The 21427-nt window shown below is 41.7% G+C and overlaps 1 protein-coding gene across 1 annotated transcript in view; it reads left to right on the top strand.

The window, feature by feature from the left end:
• The window catches only part of nudcd1 (NudC domain containing 1), a 119055-nt gene that overhangs the window by 10122 nt on the left and 87506 nt on the right, over positions 1-21427 (top strand). The window contains exon 2 of the mRNA XM_033019133.1: positions 12796-12950. Within this exon, the coding sequence (XP_032875024.1) occupies positions 12796-12950 (155 nt within the window). The remainder of the gene's footprint in view (positions 1-12795; positions 12951-21427) is intronic.

Here is a 21427-nt window from a genome sequence, read left to right as displayed (position 1 = left end):
TTGTATGAACCCCTCCTGAGTAGCATTAGCAAACCTCCTCACCAGGATATTGGTTTCTCTCCAGTTCAAGTACAATTGCCCTTATATACATCCCATCTGGCCTGGAAGAGTAATCCATGTACCTGAAGTGCTCACTCCTACTTAGCTGCACATTTAAATATGCAATATTTGTATTGCTTGCCTCACTACTTGTGGCATGGGGAGTAATCCTGTAATTACAATCTCAGAGGTCCTGCTTCTTAACTTACTGCCTACATTTTATTTGTAGGTCCTTATCTCTCTTCTTGTTTTTGTCATTTGTATCAATATGAAGCACTACCTCTGCTGCTCATCCTCTTTCAGAATGTTCTGTCCACAGAAACATCCTTAACCATGGCAACAGGGAGATAACACATAATCTTGGATATTTGTTTGCGCATGGCAACAGGGAGACAACACATCATCTTGGATTCTTGCTTGCAGCCATAGAAACCCCTCTAAAGGGTTCCTTATCACTATTGCCCCTGACAAAAGAGTTCCTAATCACTGTTTGTGCCATCGCCCGGTGGGGAATCGCCTCAGCGCAGAGAGAGAAGAGGAGGGAAGAGACAGTAACCCTAAGATTTTTGCCTCCACCACAGTGAGGAGGTGCTTGGAGGATACACTGTGGTGGATGTTAATTTGTGTTTATTGTTGTTTTTTATTGTATGTATGACTGCAGGCACGAAATTTCGTTCAGACCATAAGGTCTGAATGACAATAAAGGTATTCAATATTGCTCGCCCAGACTTTGCCCTTTACCTTGCTTTACAGCAGATCCAGTTATGGTGCCATTGATCTTGCTGCAGGGTCTGCTGCTATTTTCGTGAGTGGCTCACCCCACCACCAACTGATATTATTGTTTGAAAGGGGGATAATTAAAGTAGCCCCTTGTATTTCCTGCTTGCCTCTCTTGGCACCCAATTACCTGACTGAATCTTTGGTGTGATCACCTCCCCAAAACTACTATCCATTAAACTTTCTGCCTCCTGAGTGCTCCTCAGTGAATCCAATTGGCACTCTAATGGATCCATGTGGTCTGAGAGGAACTGCAGTTGCATACACTTCCAGAAAAAGCAATTGTCAGGGACACCTGACTGTTCATTGATTTCCTACACCTGATAGGAGGAGCATACCGCTCCATTCACTGATATTACTGTTCCCTTTAAAAATTAGCTTACTTATGAAAATAGATGAATCATATCTTTTCTTTACCTTAATGCTGCGCTGTCCCTTCTATCTGAGCCTTGGTGTTCTCCAAAGCCTCCACTTCACCATCCAGCAGCATTTCCACCTTAAAGCAGTTCTTCTCAAAATGGTCATTTCAAAATGGCCAGGTTGCTAGAGCCTGCCTTCCTTTTATTTGCTGCTTGGGTGGTCGCGAGTGAAACTTAACAAATGCTTACCAGCAGCAGACATTTTACATCCTCCACATTCTTCCTCCTCGCTGCTAGGGTAGTTGCAAATAAAACAAGAGAAATCAATGGTAGATTTTTTTTTTTTTTACCTGCCAGTTGTTCGGATGCAGGGACTATATAGATGGGGGTGGGAGATTGCAACCTTCACGTGGTCCGCCCTGTTTCCACTAATGCAATCAACCCGACGTGCATAATCAAATAAGATCAAATAGAACAAGGTGTCCTACAAATTTTGGCTGTGCACGCCATACGCAAGAAGAAGAAGGGACTATAGATCACGAGATACTATTACAATACCTTGATTGAACACAGAGTGGTGTACTTGTCTTGGAATAAAAATATAGTGCATTTGAAAACCTACCTCATTGAACTGGAATTGTTCCTGCTACAGTTACTGTAATGATGCAATTCTGTTCACTGTTTTAAAAACACAGGGATATTTCCCAGCAGAGGACACAGATTGTAAGCTATCTAACAATAAAAGTGGTGAAATTAGGTGAATTTGATATGGAATGGACTCCCTGAGAGACTGGTGGAAGTAGGTGCAGTTTTCTTAAGATGGCTGGGATAAATTCTAGAAAGGAAATAAATCTGCTGGGCAGACAGTTAACAGTGAAGAAATGGAACTAATGCAATTACTTCTTCAAAGAGCTAACATAGGCACATTACGCGATAGTCTCCTCTGCTGTGAGATTGCATAATTCCAATAAAAATGTTAAATAGTGGAGATTGATTTTAAGAACATAAGAAACAGCAGGAGTAGACTACTTTTGGCTCTGTACTTGTAACACCATTCAATAAAACCAGGGCTGATCTTTTTACTTCATCACTTTCTTGCACTAATCCCATATCGCTTGATTTACTTAATAGCTAATAATCTATCAATTGTTGCCTTGTTGCTGTTGGTGTGGCATTATGCTTTATGATGCAAATTGATTTCTAAAGGGATTAATTGCTTAAATATATATTTTTCAATTTAGTAATGATTATTTTGTTGGTATTTTCTTTACTGGCTTACTTTCCAATAGAGGCAGGGCCGGCCTTAGGAGGTGCGGGGCCCAATTGGGAACAATTTTTATAGAACTATAAATATATAATTATAAATGAGTCATATTCAGGCACGTGCCGCGAGTAATTACTCAGGGTAGGCAGTCAGTCGGCTTCTAAAAAATCTTAAACCGCGCATGCGCAGATTGTTCTCTCCGTAAAAATAAAAAATAAAAATAAAGAAAGTAACAATTCAATTTGCCCAAGGCTCCCAAATCTCCTTCTTTCTGAATGGGTGGGGGGTGGAGGGTGACGGCAGGTGGAGAGATGGTGGGAAAAACGGGAGCACACCGGGACAAGTTGAATCAGTTGTGATCTTATTGAATGGCAATACTAGTTCAAAGCACCAATTGAAGGGAGAGTTCCTTTTGCAGTGTGTGGGGAGTCTGGCCAGGAGTAAAGTTGCGGGGAGGGCAGCAGCGTTGAGAAGGAGGGGGTCGGGGATCATGCCAATAACCCACTCACTCACCGCTGCCGCGGCGCTCCGGGCGCAGAGCCACCGCATTGTGGCCGGGGAGCGGCTCTCGGGACCTCAGCGCTTTCTGCCGGCCCGCTCACCTCTGGCATTGCCCTCCGTCTGAACATTGAGGGGACCAGTTCAAAAGCAAAGATCATAGAGTGCAGTGGGTCAGCGGGTGATGGATAACAGGACAGCGGGCAGTGGAGCTTACTCCTGTGTCAGCGCGAACAAGGGACCAATTGAGGTTACTTGCAATGACATATGGAGTAAGCTCCACCGCCAGCTGTCCTGTTATCCGTCGCCCGCTGACCCGCTCTTGAGCTGGATGCTGGCATGACATCCGACCCCCTCCTTCTCAACGCTCCTGCCCTCCTCGCAACTTTACCCCTGGCCAGACTCCCTACACGCTGTGAAAGGAACTCTTCCCCCCCCCCCCGTGAAGCTGTCCTTTTACAGCCGCTTCCCATCAGCTGCTAGCAATGAGGGATAGACTTGGCTATCGCTCAGTACAGCAAGATCGTTCTTGATGTTGCTGTACTGCGGGATAACAAAGTCTATCTTTCTTGGCTAACAACCTAACCTTCGGCCTCCAAGATGCAGGTACATGTTGGTGCCTTATTTTTGGGTCAAAAATAGCGTCTTCATTGCCGGGAATTTGGTTACATATATATTGCAATCAGTGATGGAAATGGGTTTTAGGAACTATGGGTACGCTAAGGTCCGTGAGGCTGAGGTTGGGAAGGAAGGGGGGGGGGGATTTTATTTAACTCTGAAATTGAAGATAGATAGACATAAAGCTGGAGTAACTCAGCAGGACAGACAGCACAGCGACTCTGGAGAGAAGACACTTCTTCAGACTGAATTGAACACTCGTCGGTGAGAGTACTTGTGATTGTCTGAAGAAGGGTCAGAACCAGAATCGCAACCCTCTTCCCAGAGCCGCTGCCCGTCCCGCTGAGCCACCACAGCCCCCTGTGTCCACCTTCAACTCCAGAGCCAAACAAAAAACACACAGTGCTGGAGGCACTCAGCGAGCAAGGCGGCACCCGCGGAGGGAACGGACCAGGAGCCGCCACGGGCCAGGACCCCCCCCCCCAACATAAATGAACCGCAGATGCAGCCGTCACCGCAAAACGTCTAATGATTCCAGGAATGCCGAGGCGACGGGGTGAGAGAGAGGGAATGAGAGAGCGAGAGAGAGACGAGATGGGGAGCGGGAGAGAGAGTGTGCGAGAGAGAGGGAGGGAGGGAGGGAGAGAGCGAAAGACAGAGACACAACATGGGTCGGTAGGTGAATGACTTTACCTGCACACCAAGAAGAAGCCCGTGCTCGCAGTCCGGAGCCCTCAATCATGAAGTGAGTTTTAAGAAATATTTTTAAAAGATCGATGCATTGATGATACATTGTATAACTACGTGTTAATTACTGGCTGTTAACAAGTGCTAACAGTGATAGTTAACAAATCGTTTTTGTCTGATGGCCAGTGCAGCGGTTTTTATCCATGTTCTTTTTTAACAAGACAAATGGTTTTTTTTAAAATCTGTATTTAACAACACGAATACGTATTTCCGTACGAAATACGGAAAATTAGAGCGGACCCCCCTTGGGCGCGGGCCCCAATTGGGAGCAATCGGTCCAATCGGCTTAAGGCCAGCCCTGAATAGAGGTTGACCTTCTAACTTGACTTGTTAAATAAAGGTGTAATCATGGGTCATAAATAACTTTCCAGTGTCCATTTTAAATATTTTGTAAAATATTTTTAGAGCAGAAATACAGTAAAAATCTCATTGGAATAGCAAGTTCAGCTTTTGTCAATCAATTGTTATTTTCCACTGCAACAAATAATTTGTAAGTCTGTGTTTGCCACTGTGTGCCTAAATGGAGAATGCAACTATTATAACTATATTTTGGAAACTCACATTTAGTAATTCCAAGTAAAAAATTTAGGCATTATAAGTTAATATTCAGAACTCTGAATCTCTATTACTTTGAAATACCTAGTTTCATCTAAATCCCTTGTACCCATTGGAACAGGAGGAGCCAGCAAGGGATATTGGTCTTGATTTAAGCAAAGCGTACAAATCCTGACTGATGATGGGACTAAGTGTTTCTGTTTAAAAATCAGAGCAGCAACTAGGAAGGTAGTCTACTCCTCTAGGTCTGTGGCAATTAAAGAGAAAATCTCTTGTCTCCTGGGTGAAGCCCTGGCTTCTGAGGCTGGATTTAAAATTGAAGATTACATAGCAAGGGAGCCAAGATCTAGCATAAGAATCAAAGATTCCTCCAGTGCAAGGTTCCATTGCTCATTAAAGCATCGTGACTGCTGCCAAGCTTTGTGTAAATTCTCTGGGTTTAATTCTGTTTAATTCTGTTTAAAGGTAAATTGTCAGAGTGGTTTCCCCAGTGGCTTGCTTCGGATGCTCTTTGTCACTTGGATTTTGTGTGTTTGAAGCATATGGCTGATCTAAAAATCAACTGATTTATGATTAATAGCTGTGCAGAATAAATTTTGCTTGAATATAAAAAAAGAGGCAAATATTCATGCTTGCATCAGTAAATACATTGGCCTCACTTGTGCATGTGAGGAGTTGTGTTAAATCCTGCTACGGAAAAATGTGAGACAGCCAATGCCACTAATTCTATTAAATGACTAACCACAGAGAACTGATTTTAGCAAATGGAAAACAAACAACTTCATAATTGGAGGTGATCAACTTTAAGCAATTTTGCTGATAACCAACCTCAAACAAAGGGTGAAAAACGACCCCATATTTGAAGAGGACCGATGACATCATGCTAATGGATGACTGATGTAAAGGAATATGTGGAAGAAATGTAATTAGATTAGAAGGGTGAAGGAAAGCTTTGTTTAAAAAGGTATATAAGGTAGTGCCTGAAGAAGAGGAGTAGCGACTCTTTGCCGGGTTACCTGGTCTACGGCCGGGTGAACTGATGTAAAGACTCAATAAAAACGTACGTTTTTGGTAACTCAGTGGTCTGGTCGATTATTGTCGCAACAACCGATGAAAAAAAAGGCTTGAATCCTCACATGCACTTGCAGTTGCTCAAACATGCAGAAGCATAGAGACCCATTTTCAAAATCCCGTCAACATGAATACACACAATAGTATACAAGCACAAATGCTGCAGCAAGCATCAGAATTCATATTTGATACATAGTTCCCAAGTAATGGAGGCGGTTTCTATTTTATGATCATATGTTAATTATTTGTTTGTTTGCCATGTGTTCCAGATATGAACTGAAGCAGTGAATGTTTTACTTTCTATAGATTTACAGACACATTGCACTTAACAACAATAAATATACTATAAATGACTGGGTATTATGTAAATTGGATCATGATGATGCAAAAAGCAAAGTAGTGCAACCATTGTCATGCAGTTGTTCTGTAGGGTTGAGGTAGGATTGTGGTTTGGGTTGTGGAGGGTGGTTCAATAACCTGATAGTTGATGGGAAGAAAAATCAAGGTTCAAGATTCTGAATCTTGAATCAAGATTAAAACTGGGTGTCATGGTTCTCAGACTTCTGTATCTTCTTCCCAATGGTAGCAGCATTGGAAGCAGAAGCCTGGGCAGGGGCATGCGGATCTTAGTGATATTAGCTGCCTGCTTGAGGCAGAGCTTCCTGTAAATCCCTTTGATGTTGGTGTTGTCTGTACCTGTGATGGCCTGGGTTACGTCCACCACGTTCTGCAACCTCCTTCATTCTTGAACATTTGAATTTCCGAACCAGGCTGTTGTGTAATCACATAGTATCCTTTCACCATACGCTAGTTCAGTTGAAAATTTGGTGACATGTCGAATCTCTTCATACTTCTGAAGATATAGAGGTATTAATTAGCTTCATTTAGAATCAAGGAACTGCAGTTGCTGATTTACGTACAAGACATAGCGTTGTTACAAAACCTACCATCAGCGGCGCTACAGATCTGCCACTGACAGTGATCCCAAACATACTGATAAAGCAACAAAGGAGTTTTTCAAAGGTAAAAATGGTCAATTCTTGAGTGGCCATTCAATCACCTGATCTGAACCCAATTGAGCATGTCATTTATATGTTTCTATACGATAGACAATAGACAATAGATAATAGGTGCAGGAGTAGGCCTAGTGCAGGAGATCCCCTCTCATCCTATATTCTAGTGAATATAAGTACAATCAATCCATTCTTTCATCATGTGTCAGACATCCATCCCGGGAATTAACCGGGTGAACCCACGAGAATACACTCCCTCAATAGCAAGAATGTCCTTCCTCAAATTAGGAGACCGCGCAAACCGGAAGAGCACACGATCAGACTTTTAGATAGATGGATAAGGGGGAAAAAGGGTGATTAGAGAGATCAACCTTTTGAAGGAGGCTGTTTGGAAATTTAAGACATTGTCTTGAGAGACATTTAGGATGATTTCCTAATATGGCGTACAGGTCATTGGTTCTGCTTATGCATTTTTGATTTGTCGTTTGGGTTTTTAAATAATTTTTATATTGTTTGTTGATATCTTTCCTACTCACTCAATTCTGTTGCATCAATGTTGAAATTGAACTAATCAAGTACATATCTGACAAATATGCCATATAAAATTAAGCATGAATCATATTTGCTGTGGGTGCTGCTTAGGTTTGCAGTATCCAATCTGAATGTAATGGCTGCTACTGTTGTCTGGTTTTTGGAAGGGACAGAAAAAGCTTCTGCATGTTGGAAGCATTGGTATTATTCTCACTCCAGTAATTCAATCAGTGTCGCCAAGATTGCAGGGGATATTGTTCAGCCAGAAGGGCAAGTATGTCACAAACAAACTGCTTGAGGTGGCAGTGCCAATCTTTCTCTTAAACCCAGCATCTCTACTAAATAACTCCTAAGCACCAAGTCACCTTGAGGCAAACAATGCATTTAATAGAAAGAACACCTTAACCAAACAATTCACAAAAGATTTACTGATACAGGGTACTGATAAATGATCGTTGTGCCTGATAAATAATATTTGCAGTCTGCAAATATTAAGACAGCTTTGTTCTTTGCAATATTTTAAGCCTACCGATTGCTAATAGCTGGGTTGGCATGTTTTATTAAAATTAACAATCAATACCATTTATTTTGTTTTGGTGTTTTTGTATCCTGTTCAATGGCAGTTTATATTATATACTTTGTATTATAGCATTTCATAAAGCAGTGGAAAAGTGTTCTTGCTTTTTATCTTGCAAGAGCAAAATTAATTATAGATGCCTGGGTATCCTTGGTGTGGGCATTCCATTTGCACAAAGCTTTGGGCAATTCAATATTACAGCTTTTAAGTCTTAGCTCTGTTATAATTAGTGCATATTACTGAGATAATTACTATTTAGTAACATGATGTCTGCATTAAAATGGATTTGAAATAACTTGAAGTTTCACTTCATGTTGATCAAAAACATGAAAAGATAGAACTGTATAGCATGAGGAACTGGCCTTTTGGTTCACAAGGTCTGTGCCAAACATGATGTCAAGTTAAACTAATTCCCACTGCCTGCAAGTGATTCATACCCTTCATTTCTTACATATCCATGTGCATATCTAAAAGCCTCTTAAACTCCACTATCCTATCTGCATTCACTGTCTCCCCAGGCACCAACTAGTTTCTGTCTATTCTATCTATGCCTCTCATAATTTTGTATACTGCTATCTGGTCTCCTCTTAGCCTGCATTCCAGAGAAAACAATCCAAATTTGTCCCACATCTCCTTTTAGCTAATACCACCATTGATGGGACCTATAGGAGGCACAGATGCAAATACTTCCAAAGTATATGGTGGAGAGCATACTGACTGGGGGGCCTTTGAACATTCAGGGCCTGATTCAGAAATACAAATGCTCAAGAATGAAGGAGTCTGCAGAAAGTGGTGGACATTACCCATTCGATCACATGTACTGACTTCCCCACAATGAAAGAGTTCTATAGGAAGCATTAGAAACATAGAAAATAGGTTCAGGAGTAGGCCATTTGGCCCTTCGAGCCAGCAATGCCACTCAATATGATCATGGCTGATCATCCAAAATCAGTATCCCATGCTTGCTTTCTCCCCCATTCCTCCTGATTCCATTAGCTCTCTGAACAATATCTAACTCTCACCGGAAAATATCCAATGAATTGGCTTCCACTGCCTTCTGTGGCAAAGAATTCCACAGATTCACAAAAAAAGTTTTTCCTCATCTCAGTACTAAATGGCATACCCCTTATTCTTAAACTACGACCCCTGGTTCTGGACCCCCCCAACATCGGGAACATTTTTCCTGCATCTACCCTGTCCAATCCCTTAAGAATTTTATATGTTTCTATACGATAGACAATAGACAATAGATAATAGGTGCAGGAGTAGGCCTCTAGTGCAGGAGATCCCCTCTCATCCTATATTCTAGTGAATATAAGCACAATCAATCCATTCTTTCATCATGTGTCAGACATCCATCCCGGGAATTAACCGGGTGAACCCACGAGAATACACTCCCTCAATAGCAAGAATGTCCTTCCTCAAATTAGGAGACCGCGCAAACCGGAAGAGCACACGATCAGACTTTTAGATAATAATAATAATAATAAATTTTATATTTAATGGGCGCCTTTCATACAAAATCTCAAGGACACCTTACATAGTAATCGAAATTAAAACATATAATCGGAGTAAAACAAGTAATTAAAGACATCACAATGACACAAATTAAAAACAGAATTCAATCCAAAAACAGAAAATCAAAAACACAGTGTGAAGAGAGAGCAGCGGCAACCAATTCGTGCCAGCGTCCACTCTCCCTTCACGGCAGCCATCTTGGACACAGACCTACAAGACTACAGTTAGACAAAAAAAAAATCATCCCCCCACAGTGGGTAGCACTGTGGAGGAAGGCACAATGTCCAGTCCCCACCCCATGTTCACCCCAAAGTCAGGCCTATTGGGGCCACCGCAATTGCCTCTACGGAGGCCCGATGTCCCTGGCCGTTCTCACCGGGTGGTCTTGCCCCGGCGTCGGGAGAGTCCTTTCGGCGGCTGGGCCACTTGGAACGGCCGCTTCTTGGTTGGAGCCCGCGGCTGCCGAAGCCGACAAGGCCGCGCCGGTTTGGCGCTCCTAGGCTCCAGATGAAAAAGTCGGCGACCGCTCTCCTCACTGCCGCCTTGCCGCCTCTACGCACGCCGCCTCTACGCACGCCGCCTCTCCGCTCCGCAAACCCGCAGCCCGGAGATGTTGCTCACGGCGGTCCAGCTCGCCAGAGCTCCAGCGCGGCGACCCAGGCAAGGCATCGCCCGCTCCGCTCCGCTCCAGCGCTCCAGCGCTCCAACACTGTGCCGCCACCCAGGCCGAGGTGCTGGGTGGTTCCCGCCAAGAAACGGCGCTCCAAGCCCGCTGGTAGGCCACGACGACGGGTCGATGGGCAGCCCGGAAAAAAGGCTGCCACACCGACCAGGTAGGGACCTATAAATAAAGTAACACCTACCCCCCCACATTAAAAGACCATATCCCCTACAAACAAAAAAACAGGACTCACTAAAAACTAGAAAAAAAACGAATTTAAGACGGACGGCTGCTGCTAGCAGCCGTTCACCAAGATGGCTCCTCCTCCTTGATGGATAAGGGGGAAAAGGGTGATTAGAGAGAGTGGGACCTCTCAGGAATAAAAGCGGTCACCTCTGTGTGGAGCCACAGGAAATGGGAAAGGTACTAAATGAGTATTTCTCCTCTATTTACTGAGGAGAAAGACAGTAGGACGGAGGAAATTGGAGCAGTCACTGGAAGTGTCTTGAGAGCAGTCAGGGTTACCGTCGAAGAAGTACCGAAGGTACTGTCGTGTTTGAAGGTAGATAATTCTCCAATGCATGATCAGATATATCCGAGTACATTGCGGGAAACTAGAGAAGAAATTGCGGGAGCCCTGGATGAAAATTACGAGTCGTCGTTAAATACAGGAGAGGTGCCAGAAGACTGGAGAGAGGCAAATGTTGTGCCTCTTTTCAAGAAGGGCTGCAGAGAAAATGGCAGGAACTATAGGCCGGTGAGCTTAACATCTGTAGTTGGGAAGTTACTGGAGAGTATTCTGAGGGATAGGTTGTACAGGTATTTGGATGGGCAAGGGCTGATTAGGGATAGTCAGCATGGGAGGTCGTGTCTCACAAATCTGATTGATTTTTTTTGAAGACGTGACCAAAAAGGTTGATGAGGGCAGAGCTGTAGATGTTGCGTACATGGACTTCAGTAAGGCATTTGACAAGGTTCCGCATGGTAGGCTGCTCTGGAAGGTTAGATCGCATGGGATCCAAGGAGAAATAACTGAATGGATAGAAAATTGGCTCCATGGAAGGAAGCAGAGTGTGATGGTGGAAGGTTACTTCTCTGACTGGAGGCCTGTGACTAGTGGTGTGCCTCAGGGTTCGGTGCTGGGCCATACAAGGCAAGATTAGCAAGTTTATTGATGATACAACAGTTAGTGGTTTTGCAGATAGTGAAGATGGTTGTGAAAGATTGCGGCCAGGTGGGCGGAGGAATGGTTGATGGAAAATACAGAATTGTTGATGGAAAATGGTTAATACAGAAAAGTGTGAGGTGTTGCATTTCGGGACGTCGAACAAGGGCAGGACCTACACAGTAAATGGTAGGCTTCTGGGTAGTATGTAGAGCAGAGGGAACTAAGAGTACAGGTGGATGGTTCCTTGAAGGTCGAGTCGCAGGTTGATAAGGTGGTCAAAAAGGCTTTTGGCACTTTGGCCTTCATCAGATTTATGAGGATGTTGCCAGGACTAGATGGGGTAAACTATAGGGAGAGGTTGAGCAGGCTGGGTCTCTATTCCATGGAGCGCAGAAGGATGAGGGGAGATCTTATAGAGGTATACAAAATCATGAGAGGAATAGATCGGATAGATGCACAGAGCCTATTGCTCAGAGTAAGGGAATCAAGAACCAGAGGACATTGGCTCAAGGTGAAGAGGAAAAGATTTAATAGGAATTCGAGGGGTAATCTTTTTACACAAAGGGTGGTGGATGTATGGAACAAGCTGCCAGAGGATGTAGTTGAGCCTGGGATTATCCTATCATTTAAGAAACTGTTAGACAGGTTCATGGATAGGGCAGGTTTGGAGGGATATGGACCAAGCACAGGCAAGTGGGACTTGTGTTGCTGGGACATCGTTGGCCGGTGCGGGCGAGTTGGGCCAAAGGGCCTGTTTCCACACTGCATCACTCTATGACTCCATGACCTGTCAGTGATTGAGACTGAACCAATTAGGCAGTAATTTGCTGCATTTGATTCATCCTGTTTTTTGTTAAAAGGACAATTTTCACATTGTTTGGCCACTATTGTAACTATACTGGAATGGCTTGGAGACTATGTCATCATTAATGGACCTGTGTTGTGTTGTTCGCCTTCATTCTTTTTGTGAATGAAGGCGAACAACACAACACAGGCTCAGGAAAGGCTTCTTATAGCTTTCTTACAGCTATTTCAAGTTCTTGAACTGACTTGCATAATGCCAATAATACTGTCTTGGCAACAGAATACAAAGGACCACAGCCTGCATTACCATGGTCTTGTTTTTTAATTGTGTTTTGCACTAATGTCCTATTTATGTTTTTGTATGTGCCTGTGATGCTGCTGTAAAAAATATTTTAATTAAACATATATCTTTTCGTACTTGTGTATATGACAACAAACTTGACTTTACGTTCTTTTATTGCCATTGCATTCTGTTGAACCGAATGGTTTAGATTTGGCTTTGGTCAGAATTCCACTTAACAGCTGATTAGAAACAAAATCTTTTATGAAATTGAGTTATCAGTTATTCTGATCATTCCTTTGATTTTTTTTTTAGCTGTTGCTGAGGTGAAACTGCGAGAGGATCAGTATACTCTGGACCATATGCGTATCTATGGCATGTACAATTATTTGCACTGTGATAGGTGGTATCAAGACAGTGTCTATTATGTCGATCAACATGAGAGAGTAATGCACCTGGCTGTCACTTTGGTAAGTCCATCTTTTGTTTGTTTTTAATGTCTTGGAAGAATATTGTAAGGTTACGATGTGAAATCAATCTCCTTGAAGGGCCCTGTCAGATCAAATACTATTTTTGTCGCATGTATATGATAGAATTTAATTGGATTGAAATTGAATTGTTGCAGTTAATTTATGTTAAAGCGGTAATTTTCCTTCTTTGGGGTCCATTTTCTTTTCTTTGTTAGAAATGTCAAACAATACGAATTGCGATAGTTTGGGAAGGCACTTTGGTTGGCGTGGACATATTGGGCTGAAGGGTCTGTTATTTGTGCTGTATAACCCAATTACTCTGAGATCTTTACCATTTGTTTAAGGGAAAACAGTAACACTCATTTTTAAAATCAAACTATCACATGATAGTGAATCATATGCAGCTTTTCAGATACCTTAATTAATCAAATGGTGGCTAGATATTTTCTCATTTTCATTCCTTGCTGTTGTTAAAGTTCGTTTCACCTTCACAGACAACAAGACAAATCAAGTCAGTAAGGCAAAGACTTCTTCACTATGCAGCAGGAGTGGGCAGCAGCTCCACGCATGATAGATCACATTCTCACAGCTCCTCCTGGCCCCACTCAAAGAACAGCATACAAGCATTGTAATTATACTATTATCTTATCAGTACATTCCAGTATAAACTCCAACCATGTCCATATATGGTAAAACTAAAGCACTACAGCTTCTTTCGATATTAGCAAAGCTAAATCCATATCAGGCTTATCCAATAAGGAATTATTCCTTATCTCTACAGTTTTGCGCTGTTTCTACAGTTTCACAAGGATTTGTTTCTTTTAACCTTGAGAAGTAAATATCAGTACTTATGCATACCACAAGCAAGATATACATTTTGTAAAAACAACAGCAGGGCATACATTTTGTAACCTACTTGACTTTTACTTACTCTTTCACCGTAACTAATGTGAGCAAATGTGCCATCTTAAACTGGATCATCATTGGAAAACTTTAATTTGGAAATCTGAACTCTCCTCTGACTGATCTCTCCTCTCTCTCTCTCCTCTCCCCTCTCCCTTATTCTTCAATTCTTCTTATGTCCTTTCATACCCCAGAGATCATTATGGTGGACCTTCATTGCACTCACTCAGTGGCAAGTACCTATTTTTTCAGATGAGGACTATACATAATATTCCAAGTCTCACCAAGGCTTTGAATAAATAACAAGGCACCTTTGCTTCTATAATAAAATAGAAAATGCTGACAAGCTTCAAGTCAGCCGGCATATGTAGAAAGAGAAACAGAGATAAAACTATTTGTTTTTTGATTTCTAACATTTGCAGTTTTTTTAAATGTTCATGTTTACTGCTATATAACAGTACCGCCTTAACTATTTGCTGCACGTGCAAGTCTGCTTTCAGGACTAGTATATAAGGATACCTGGGTCCCTTTTTACATTTTCACATTTCAATCTAATCTAGAGAACATTTTTTATATACTCCCTGAGATTGCCCCCCTTGCTGTACTGCTAATTTGTTAATATGTATACGTAGATTAAAGATGCTAATGATAACTGTATTAATTATTAATTATCATTGGTTAAATGTGCCTCCAATTTCACGATTTATTCTATTTAATTCCAAACACTTTTTCTGCCATTTTCCTGTCAGAAAATGTATCAGATCATAATTGCTTTCTATATCCAAGTGACTGGCGTGTTAAGCTTGACGAATGTCCAAACATTCATTATTCATTACATCATACGTGCTATTGCACCCTCTTTCTAACATGTGGGGATTTTTTATTTTTTAACCAGTTGCTTATTTGATCCCATGTGCTACTTTAAAATCTGCTTTAATGTGGAACTTTAATGTGTACTTGTGTACTTGCAATGGATATTTGCTGAATTGAAATAATTTTCATCAGCGGAGGCTTCACTATTTCAGTGGAGGCATTTTGATGAACGAGATTGATCCTCTGCCACATCTCTGAGCTCTTTCAAGCTACATCCAAATGTGTCCTGGTGGTATTAATCCCTTGCTTAGCGTTTTCCAGAAGAAAAAAAAATCGTTGTTGCATTGTTTATGGGAGTTTGCTGAGTACAATTTGACTACTTTGGTTTCTACATTATTATATTCAATTAGAAGTATGCATGAACGTAGGGATCAATGCTGTCAACATTTATGCCAGGTCTGCGATCTTGGCATAAATTACCATTTTTTGGCACATTGAAGGCAACATTTCATTGATAATATGTGCAGTTGGCTGAGAGGAGGCTCCGGAAATATGGGAAGTATCTATAATATCTAGGGTCTGCCCATGAAGTAAACCAACTCCCCCCCCCCCCCCCCCCTCTCCCAATCCATTTACCTACATTGCACGCTGCCTCGGGGTAAAAACCAACAAAAAACAAGACCACCAACCTTGGTTATTCTCTCTTTTCCCATCTGTTGTCAGGCAGAAGGCACAGAAGCTTGAAACCACATACCACTCGATTCAAGAGCAGCTTCTTCCCCGCTGTTCTCAGACTCTTGAATCGTCCTCTCATATTCTCGGGATGCATTCCCAATCTTCCAATCTACCTTATTGCGACCTCTGCACTATTTTTAATCTGCATTTTCTCTGCAGCTGTCACGCAATTTAGTTTGGCATGAAGAACAAAGATTTTCACTATATTTTCGTACACACTAGAATAAGTTGGACCCGTTGGGTCCCTGTCACACGGGAGGCCTGGACACCTAGCGCAACCCGTTCCCCAACGCAATATTCCACCACTCACACGTTCCCCCAACACCACCCGTTCCCCCAACGCAACCCGTTCCCCCAACGCAACATTCCACCACTTATCCACAGCCCCCAACTGCGCAGGCGCGGCTCATTTCCCCACATCCCCAGCACTACCTCCCTCTCCTCTTAGCCCTACCTCTTCTTTCCCCTCTCCTCCTTCCCTCCTCCAATCCCTCCCTCACCTCTCCCTCCCTCTCCTTACCACTACCCTCAATCATTCCCTCCCTCTCTCCATAAATCGTCTCCCCTCCCTACCTCCCACCTATCCCTCTACAGGGCTCTCGCTTAACGTTTTTTCCCTGTTGCCAAGCGGGCAACCTGGGCAGCTTTTTAGGTTGCCAAATGACAGTTTAGGTGGTCATTTAAGACAGCTTGCATGACACGTGAGATAATGTGCTCGAAGTGCATAGTTACCAGTCAGAATTATGGTCAATGAAGTATTCACATATTATTTCTGCTTCAAATAAAGTCACAAACTAAACATATTCTGCAATCAAGACATGATATATACCACAATGACATGCAGCAAAATTACATTACAGTATCTCATCTTTTACACGTTGCAATGAATGCAATTTCTATTATTTCTTTCCACTTCCAAACAAAAATGTGGTTGGATTATTCAGCGTATGATCAACTTCAGTGAGACCAAGTACACGCACAAAACCTACACTCAGTTCGCAATAGCCAACCTGATCTCCCGGTGGCTCAGCACTTCAACTCCTCCTCCCATTCCGAATCCGACCTTTCTGTCCTGGGCCTCCTCCATGGCCAGAGTGAGGCCCACCGCAAATTGGAGGAACAGCACCTCCTATTTTGCTTGGGTAGTTTACACCCCAGCGCTATGAACATTGATTTCTCCAATTTCAGGTAGTCCTTGCTTTCTCCCTCCTTCCCCTCCCATTCCCAGCTCTCCCACAGCCTACTGTCTACGCCTCTTCCTTTCTTTTTCCCGCCCCCCCCCCTTTCCCCCCCGACATCAGTCTGAAGAAGGGTCTCGACCCAAAATGTCACCTATTCCTTTGCTCCATAGAAGCTGCCTCACCTGCTGATTTTCTCCAGCTTTGTCTACCAACGGGATCCCACCACTGGCCACATCTTCCCATTTCCTCCCTTGTCGGCTTTCCGCAGAGACCGCTCCTTCAGTAACTCCCTGATCATTTCGCCACTTCCCACCCAAACCATCCCCTCTCCTGGCACTTTCCCTTGCAACCGCAGGAAATGCTACACTTGTTGCTTTACCTCCCCCCTTGACTCCATTCAAGGACCCAAGCCGTCTTTCCAGGTGCGGCAGAGGTTCACGTGCACCTCCTCTAACCTTATCTATTGCATCCGCTGCTCTAGTTGTCAGCTGCTCTACATCGGTGAGACCAAGCATAGGCTTGGCGATCGCTTTGCCCAATACCTCCGCTCGGTTCGCAATAACCAACCTGATCTCCCGGTATTCGTTGAGACATGTTATTGCGGATTTATTTTGGCACTGGTATGATGGTGGCAGTCTTGAAACACGATGGGACAACAGCCTGGTTCAGCGAGGTGTTGAAGATGTCAGTAAGGACATGTGCCAGCTGTCCATGCTCCCAAGACACTGACATCTAAGTTCATAGGGCTTCCAGAGGCTGCAGCTATTGTCTTGGGATTGTGCAACTTGCTCCTCCACTGTCCAGTCCCAGACTGCTGTAAAGTAGGCAAAAGACAGTTTCTTCACCCCCCCCCCCCCCCCCCCGCCGCCCCAGAGAAGCGGATCTCATGCTTGCCGATGAGAGGTGTGAATCATACTGAATACAGTAAAGTAGTTGCACACAATCTGGGAGGATGCCTTATGTATAGGCGTCTCTGCATGGTAAATAGAGAATTGGTACGGGTTCAACACAGTTGGGGCAGTTGTTCTGCTCTCACTGTCACGGAGTGTAACTGCTCTGCTGCTGTCTGAATGTCTCCATTGTGGTTGGCCTAGCTTCCTATACACTACTGACCATGTACCTTTATTGATGGCAGGTTATCTAGTTGTCACCACTAGTCCTGCCTTCAGCACCACTGACAGTTCTGCTGCTGATTATTTTAATGATGTTGCAATCTTGATCACTGCAAATAATAACTGGTTTCAGTTTTATATATTTTTTTTATTTTTTTTATTTTTATATTTTATTTTATTAGAAGTAAGTACAATCATATGGCACCAAAGTGCCTAATATATATTTTCATAATACATTTTATGTACAGCTTCTTATTTTTTTTGTTATATTAAAGAAAGATTAGTATAAGAAAAATAAATTCGATAGTAAAGGATAGAAAAGCGTGAGATATATAGTGTGTGAAGAAAAAGAAGAAAGACAAATAAGTGAAGAAAGTTGAGAAAAAGAAAATTAAAAAAAGAGAATAAGACATTAAAATTTTTTTTTTTAAAAAGGTAAGATCATTGTTTATGATCTTGACCAACCCTCATCCAGTCCTGAAACAGTTAGTTTTTACAATTGTGTTGCACCATATGATTCCAAAAAGACGACAAATGGAGACCAACTCGTTATGAATTGGTCTGATTTATCCATTAGGAGGAATCGCATTTCCTCAAGATGTGCGGTGTCCAACATACTTGCAATCCACATTTTAAGCGTTGGTATTAATGTATTTTTCCAAAATTTAAGTATTAATTTTTTTGCAATTATTAAACCATAGTTAAAAAATAAATTTTGAGATGTGTTCAATTTATTCCCATCTTCCATTACTCCAAATATAATCATTTCAGTATTAGGTTCCATTCTTATCTTGAATAATTTTGTAAATATTTCGAAAATATCACTCCAAAATCTATAAAGTTTTATGCAGGAAACTATGGAGTGTGTTATAGTTGCGTTTTGAGATAGACATTTATCACAAATGGGGGATATATTTGGATAAAATTTGTTCAATCTTGTTTTTGAATAATATAATTATGTAAAATTTAAAATTGAATTAGATTATGTCTTACATTAATCGAACATTTGTGAATATATATCAAGTACTTTTCCCATGTAACCTTCGTAATTTTTTATCATTAGTTCACGTTCCCACTCTTCTCTAAGTACCTCTGTCGATGGTAGGTCTATATTTAGAATACTATTATATAAATATGATATTAATTTTTGTGAGTCAGCTTCAATATTCATTGCTTCTTCCAATAATTCAGGAGTTATTTTTTGATATCCTTGTATATATTTTTTCATGAAATCGCAAATCTGAAGATATTTAAAATATTGGTTGTTTTTCAGTTTAAATTATAATTGTAATTGTTGGAATGATGGTAGGTTTCCCATTTTGTACATATCCCCGATCCTTCTAATTCCGAGACTTTCCCATTGGTTATATGTTTTATCAATAAGAGATGGTTTAAATAAAGGGTTATTCGCTAATGGCATTAACAATGATAAATTTCTTAATTTTAAAGATAATTTTATTTGTTTCCAAATTCTTATTGTACCATATATAATTGGGTTGTTCTTATACATTGTGTTATTCAGTTTTTTCGGGGAGAAGAGGATCGTTCCTATGTTACAAGGATGACAATCCTCTTTCTCCATTTTTATCCATTCTGTCTGTTGGGTAGAACTATCCAGCCAATAAATTATATTCTTAATATGCACTGCCCAGTAATCTTATCTTCTATATTACTAAAAGTCTGTTCTTGACCGGTTTTGGCCATCTGTGCTGCGATTTCCGAGAGAACGCCGCCACCTACGGCCGTCATTTTTGGCCACCTCGCTCAGAGCCCCCCTCTGCCGCATGTGTGCCGAGGATTTTTCCCGTCGATTAAAAATGACAGAGATATTAATGTTTTTACAAAATTCCCCTTTCTCTCTGCTGCCCCCGCTGGCAGCAGGGGGGAGGGAGGGACTATAAAACCAGGAAGTGGTGTGCCTCAATTTTTTGCAAGATGGAGCTCTGTCAATTAGTCTCTGTCACTCTGAGCTCTGAATGACACTGAACAAATGTCTACAGCACTGTGAGTACTCTTAATTTGGTTTGAAAATGAAAATATAGTTAGTTTGAAGTAAAAAAGCTCTGCCTGCAAATGATTTTTTTTTCTCTCTCTCTCTCTCTCTCTCTCTCTCTCTCTCTCTCTCTCTCTCTCTCTCTCTCTCTCTCTCTCTCTCTCTCTCTCTCTCTCTCTCATCTCTCTCATCCTCTCTCTCTCTCTCTCTCGCCCCTCTCCCCCTCTCTCCTCTCTCTCTCTCTCTCTCTCTCCTCTTTTTCTCCCCCTCCTCCCATCCATCCCCTCCCCCACGATCCCTCCCTCCCCTAAACCCCCCTCCCCTCCACATACCCCTACCCCCTTCCCTCCATCATCCCCTTTATTCCCACATCTCACCCCCCCCCTCGCACACCCTCTCTCCCCCCCCTCTCTCCTCCCCCTTTCTCCCTTCTCCCCCCCCTCCCCCCTTTCTCCCCCCCCTCCCCACTTTCTCCCCCCCTCCCCCCTCTCTCCCCCCTCTCTCCCGGGAACTTCAATAAGTGTGTAGGTTCATGAGGTTTTAATGTCATGATTTCACTTTTATTCCTGTTTATTCTATATCCAGAAAAAGACCCGAATTCCTCTATTAAATTTAATAAATTTGGTATGCTCGTTTGTGACTTTGTAATATATAAAAGTATATCGTCTGCATATAATGAGATTTTATTCTTTGAGTCCCTAGTATTATAGCCCTGAATATTCGGATAAATTCTTATACTTTCAGCCAGAGGTTCTATCATAAGGGCAAATAGCAGGGGTGATAACGCACATCCCTGCCTATTGCCCCTTGATAGTTGAAATTTTTGAGATAACATGTTGTTAGTTAAAATTCTTGCCATCGGATTCAAATATTTTTTGAGGTAAATGACAACCCTGACACACCTACTTCTCTTATGTGGGAAACGTTTAAAGCGTATGTTCGAGGTACATTAATTTCTGCTCAAGCATTTTATAATAAAGAGAACAGGATCAAGCAACAAACATTGGAAATTGAAATCAAGCAACTAGATATAGAAAATGCGAGAATGCCATCTACTTTAAAACATAATAAAATTGCTGCATTGAAATATAAATTAAATAAAATGTATTCAGAACAAGTAATAAAACTTTATCAAAAAACCAAACAACTACATTTTGAATTTGGAGACAAACCACAAAAATTATTAGCACGTCAGTTACGAAAAATGGAAGGGGAAAAAACAATTCATAAAATTAGAACAGAGACAGGAGAATTATTAAAAATGCCCAAGGACATAAATGATAGATTTCTCCAATACTATCATAACCTTTATTCAACTAAAACCGTAGCACAATCAGAAGGAATAGCAGATTTTTAAATAAAATGTAATTTAAAAGGTTTAGATTCAAACGATAGAGAATTATTAGAAAGGGAGATAACGATAAAGGATATTGAGGAGTCTATTGGCTCTTTAAAAAATGGTAAAGCAGTAGGACCAGATGGTTTAGGTTCAGAATTTTATAAAAAAATTTATGATTTGCTTAGCCCACGTTTACAAAGACTATGAGTATATATATACTCAACAGAAACTTCCAGACACTTTAAATGAATCAATAATAACACTTATTCCTAAAGCTGATAAAGATCTGGAAGACCCGGGATCATACAGAGCAATTGCACTTTTAAATACAGATCAGAAAATTCTAACTAAAATACTAGCGCATAGATTAAGTACAGTGATGAATAAATTAATACACCCTG

Source organism: Amblyraja radiata, chromosome 4 (genome assembly GCF_010909765.2).
Source record: "Amblyraja radiata isolate CabotCenter1 chromosome 4, sAmbRad1.1.pri, whole genome shotgun sequence".
Taxonomy (NCBI): domain Eukaryota; kingdom Metazoa; phylum Chordata; class Chondrichthyes; order Rajiformes; family Rajidae; genus Amblyraja; species Amblyraja radiata.
Note: the sequence above shows the minus strand (reverse complement) of the source record. Positions and strands in the feature narration are given on the sequence as shown.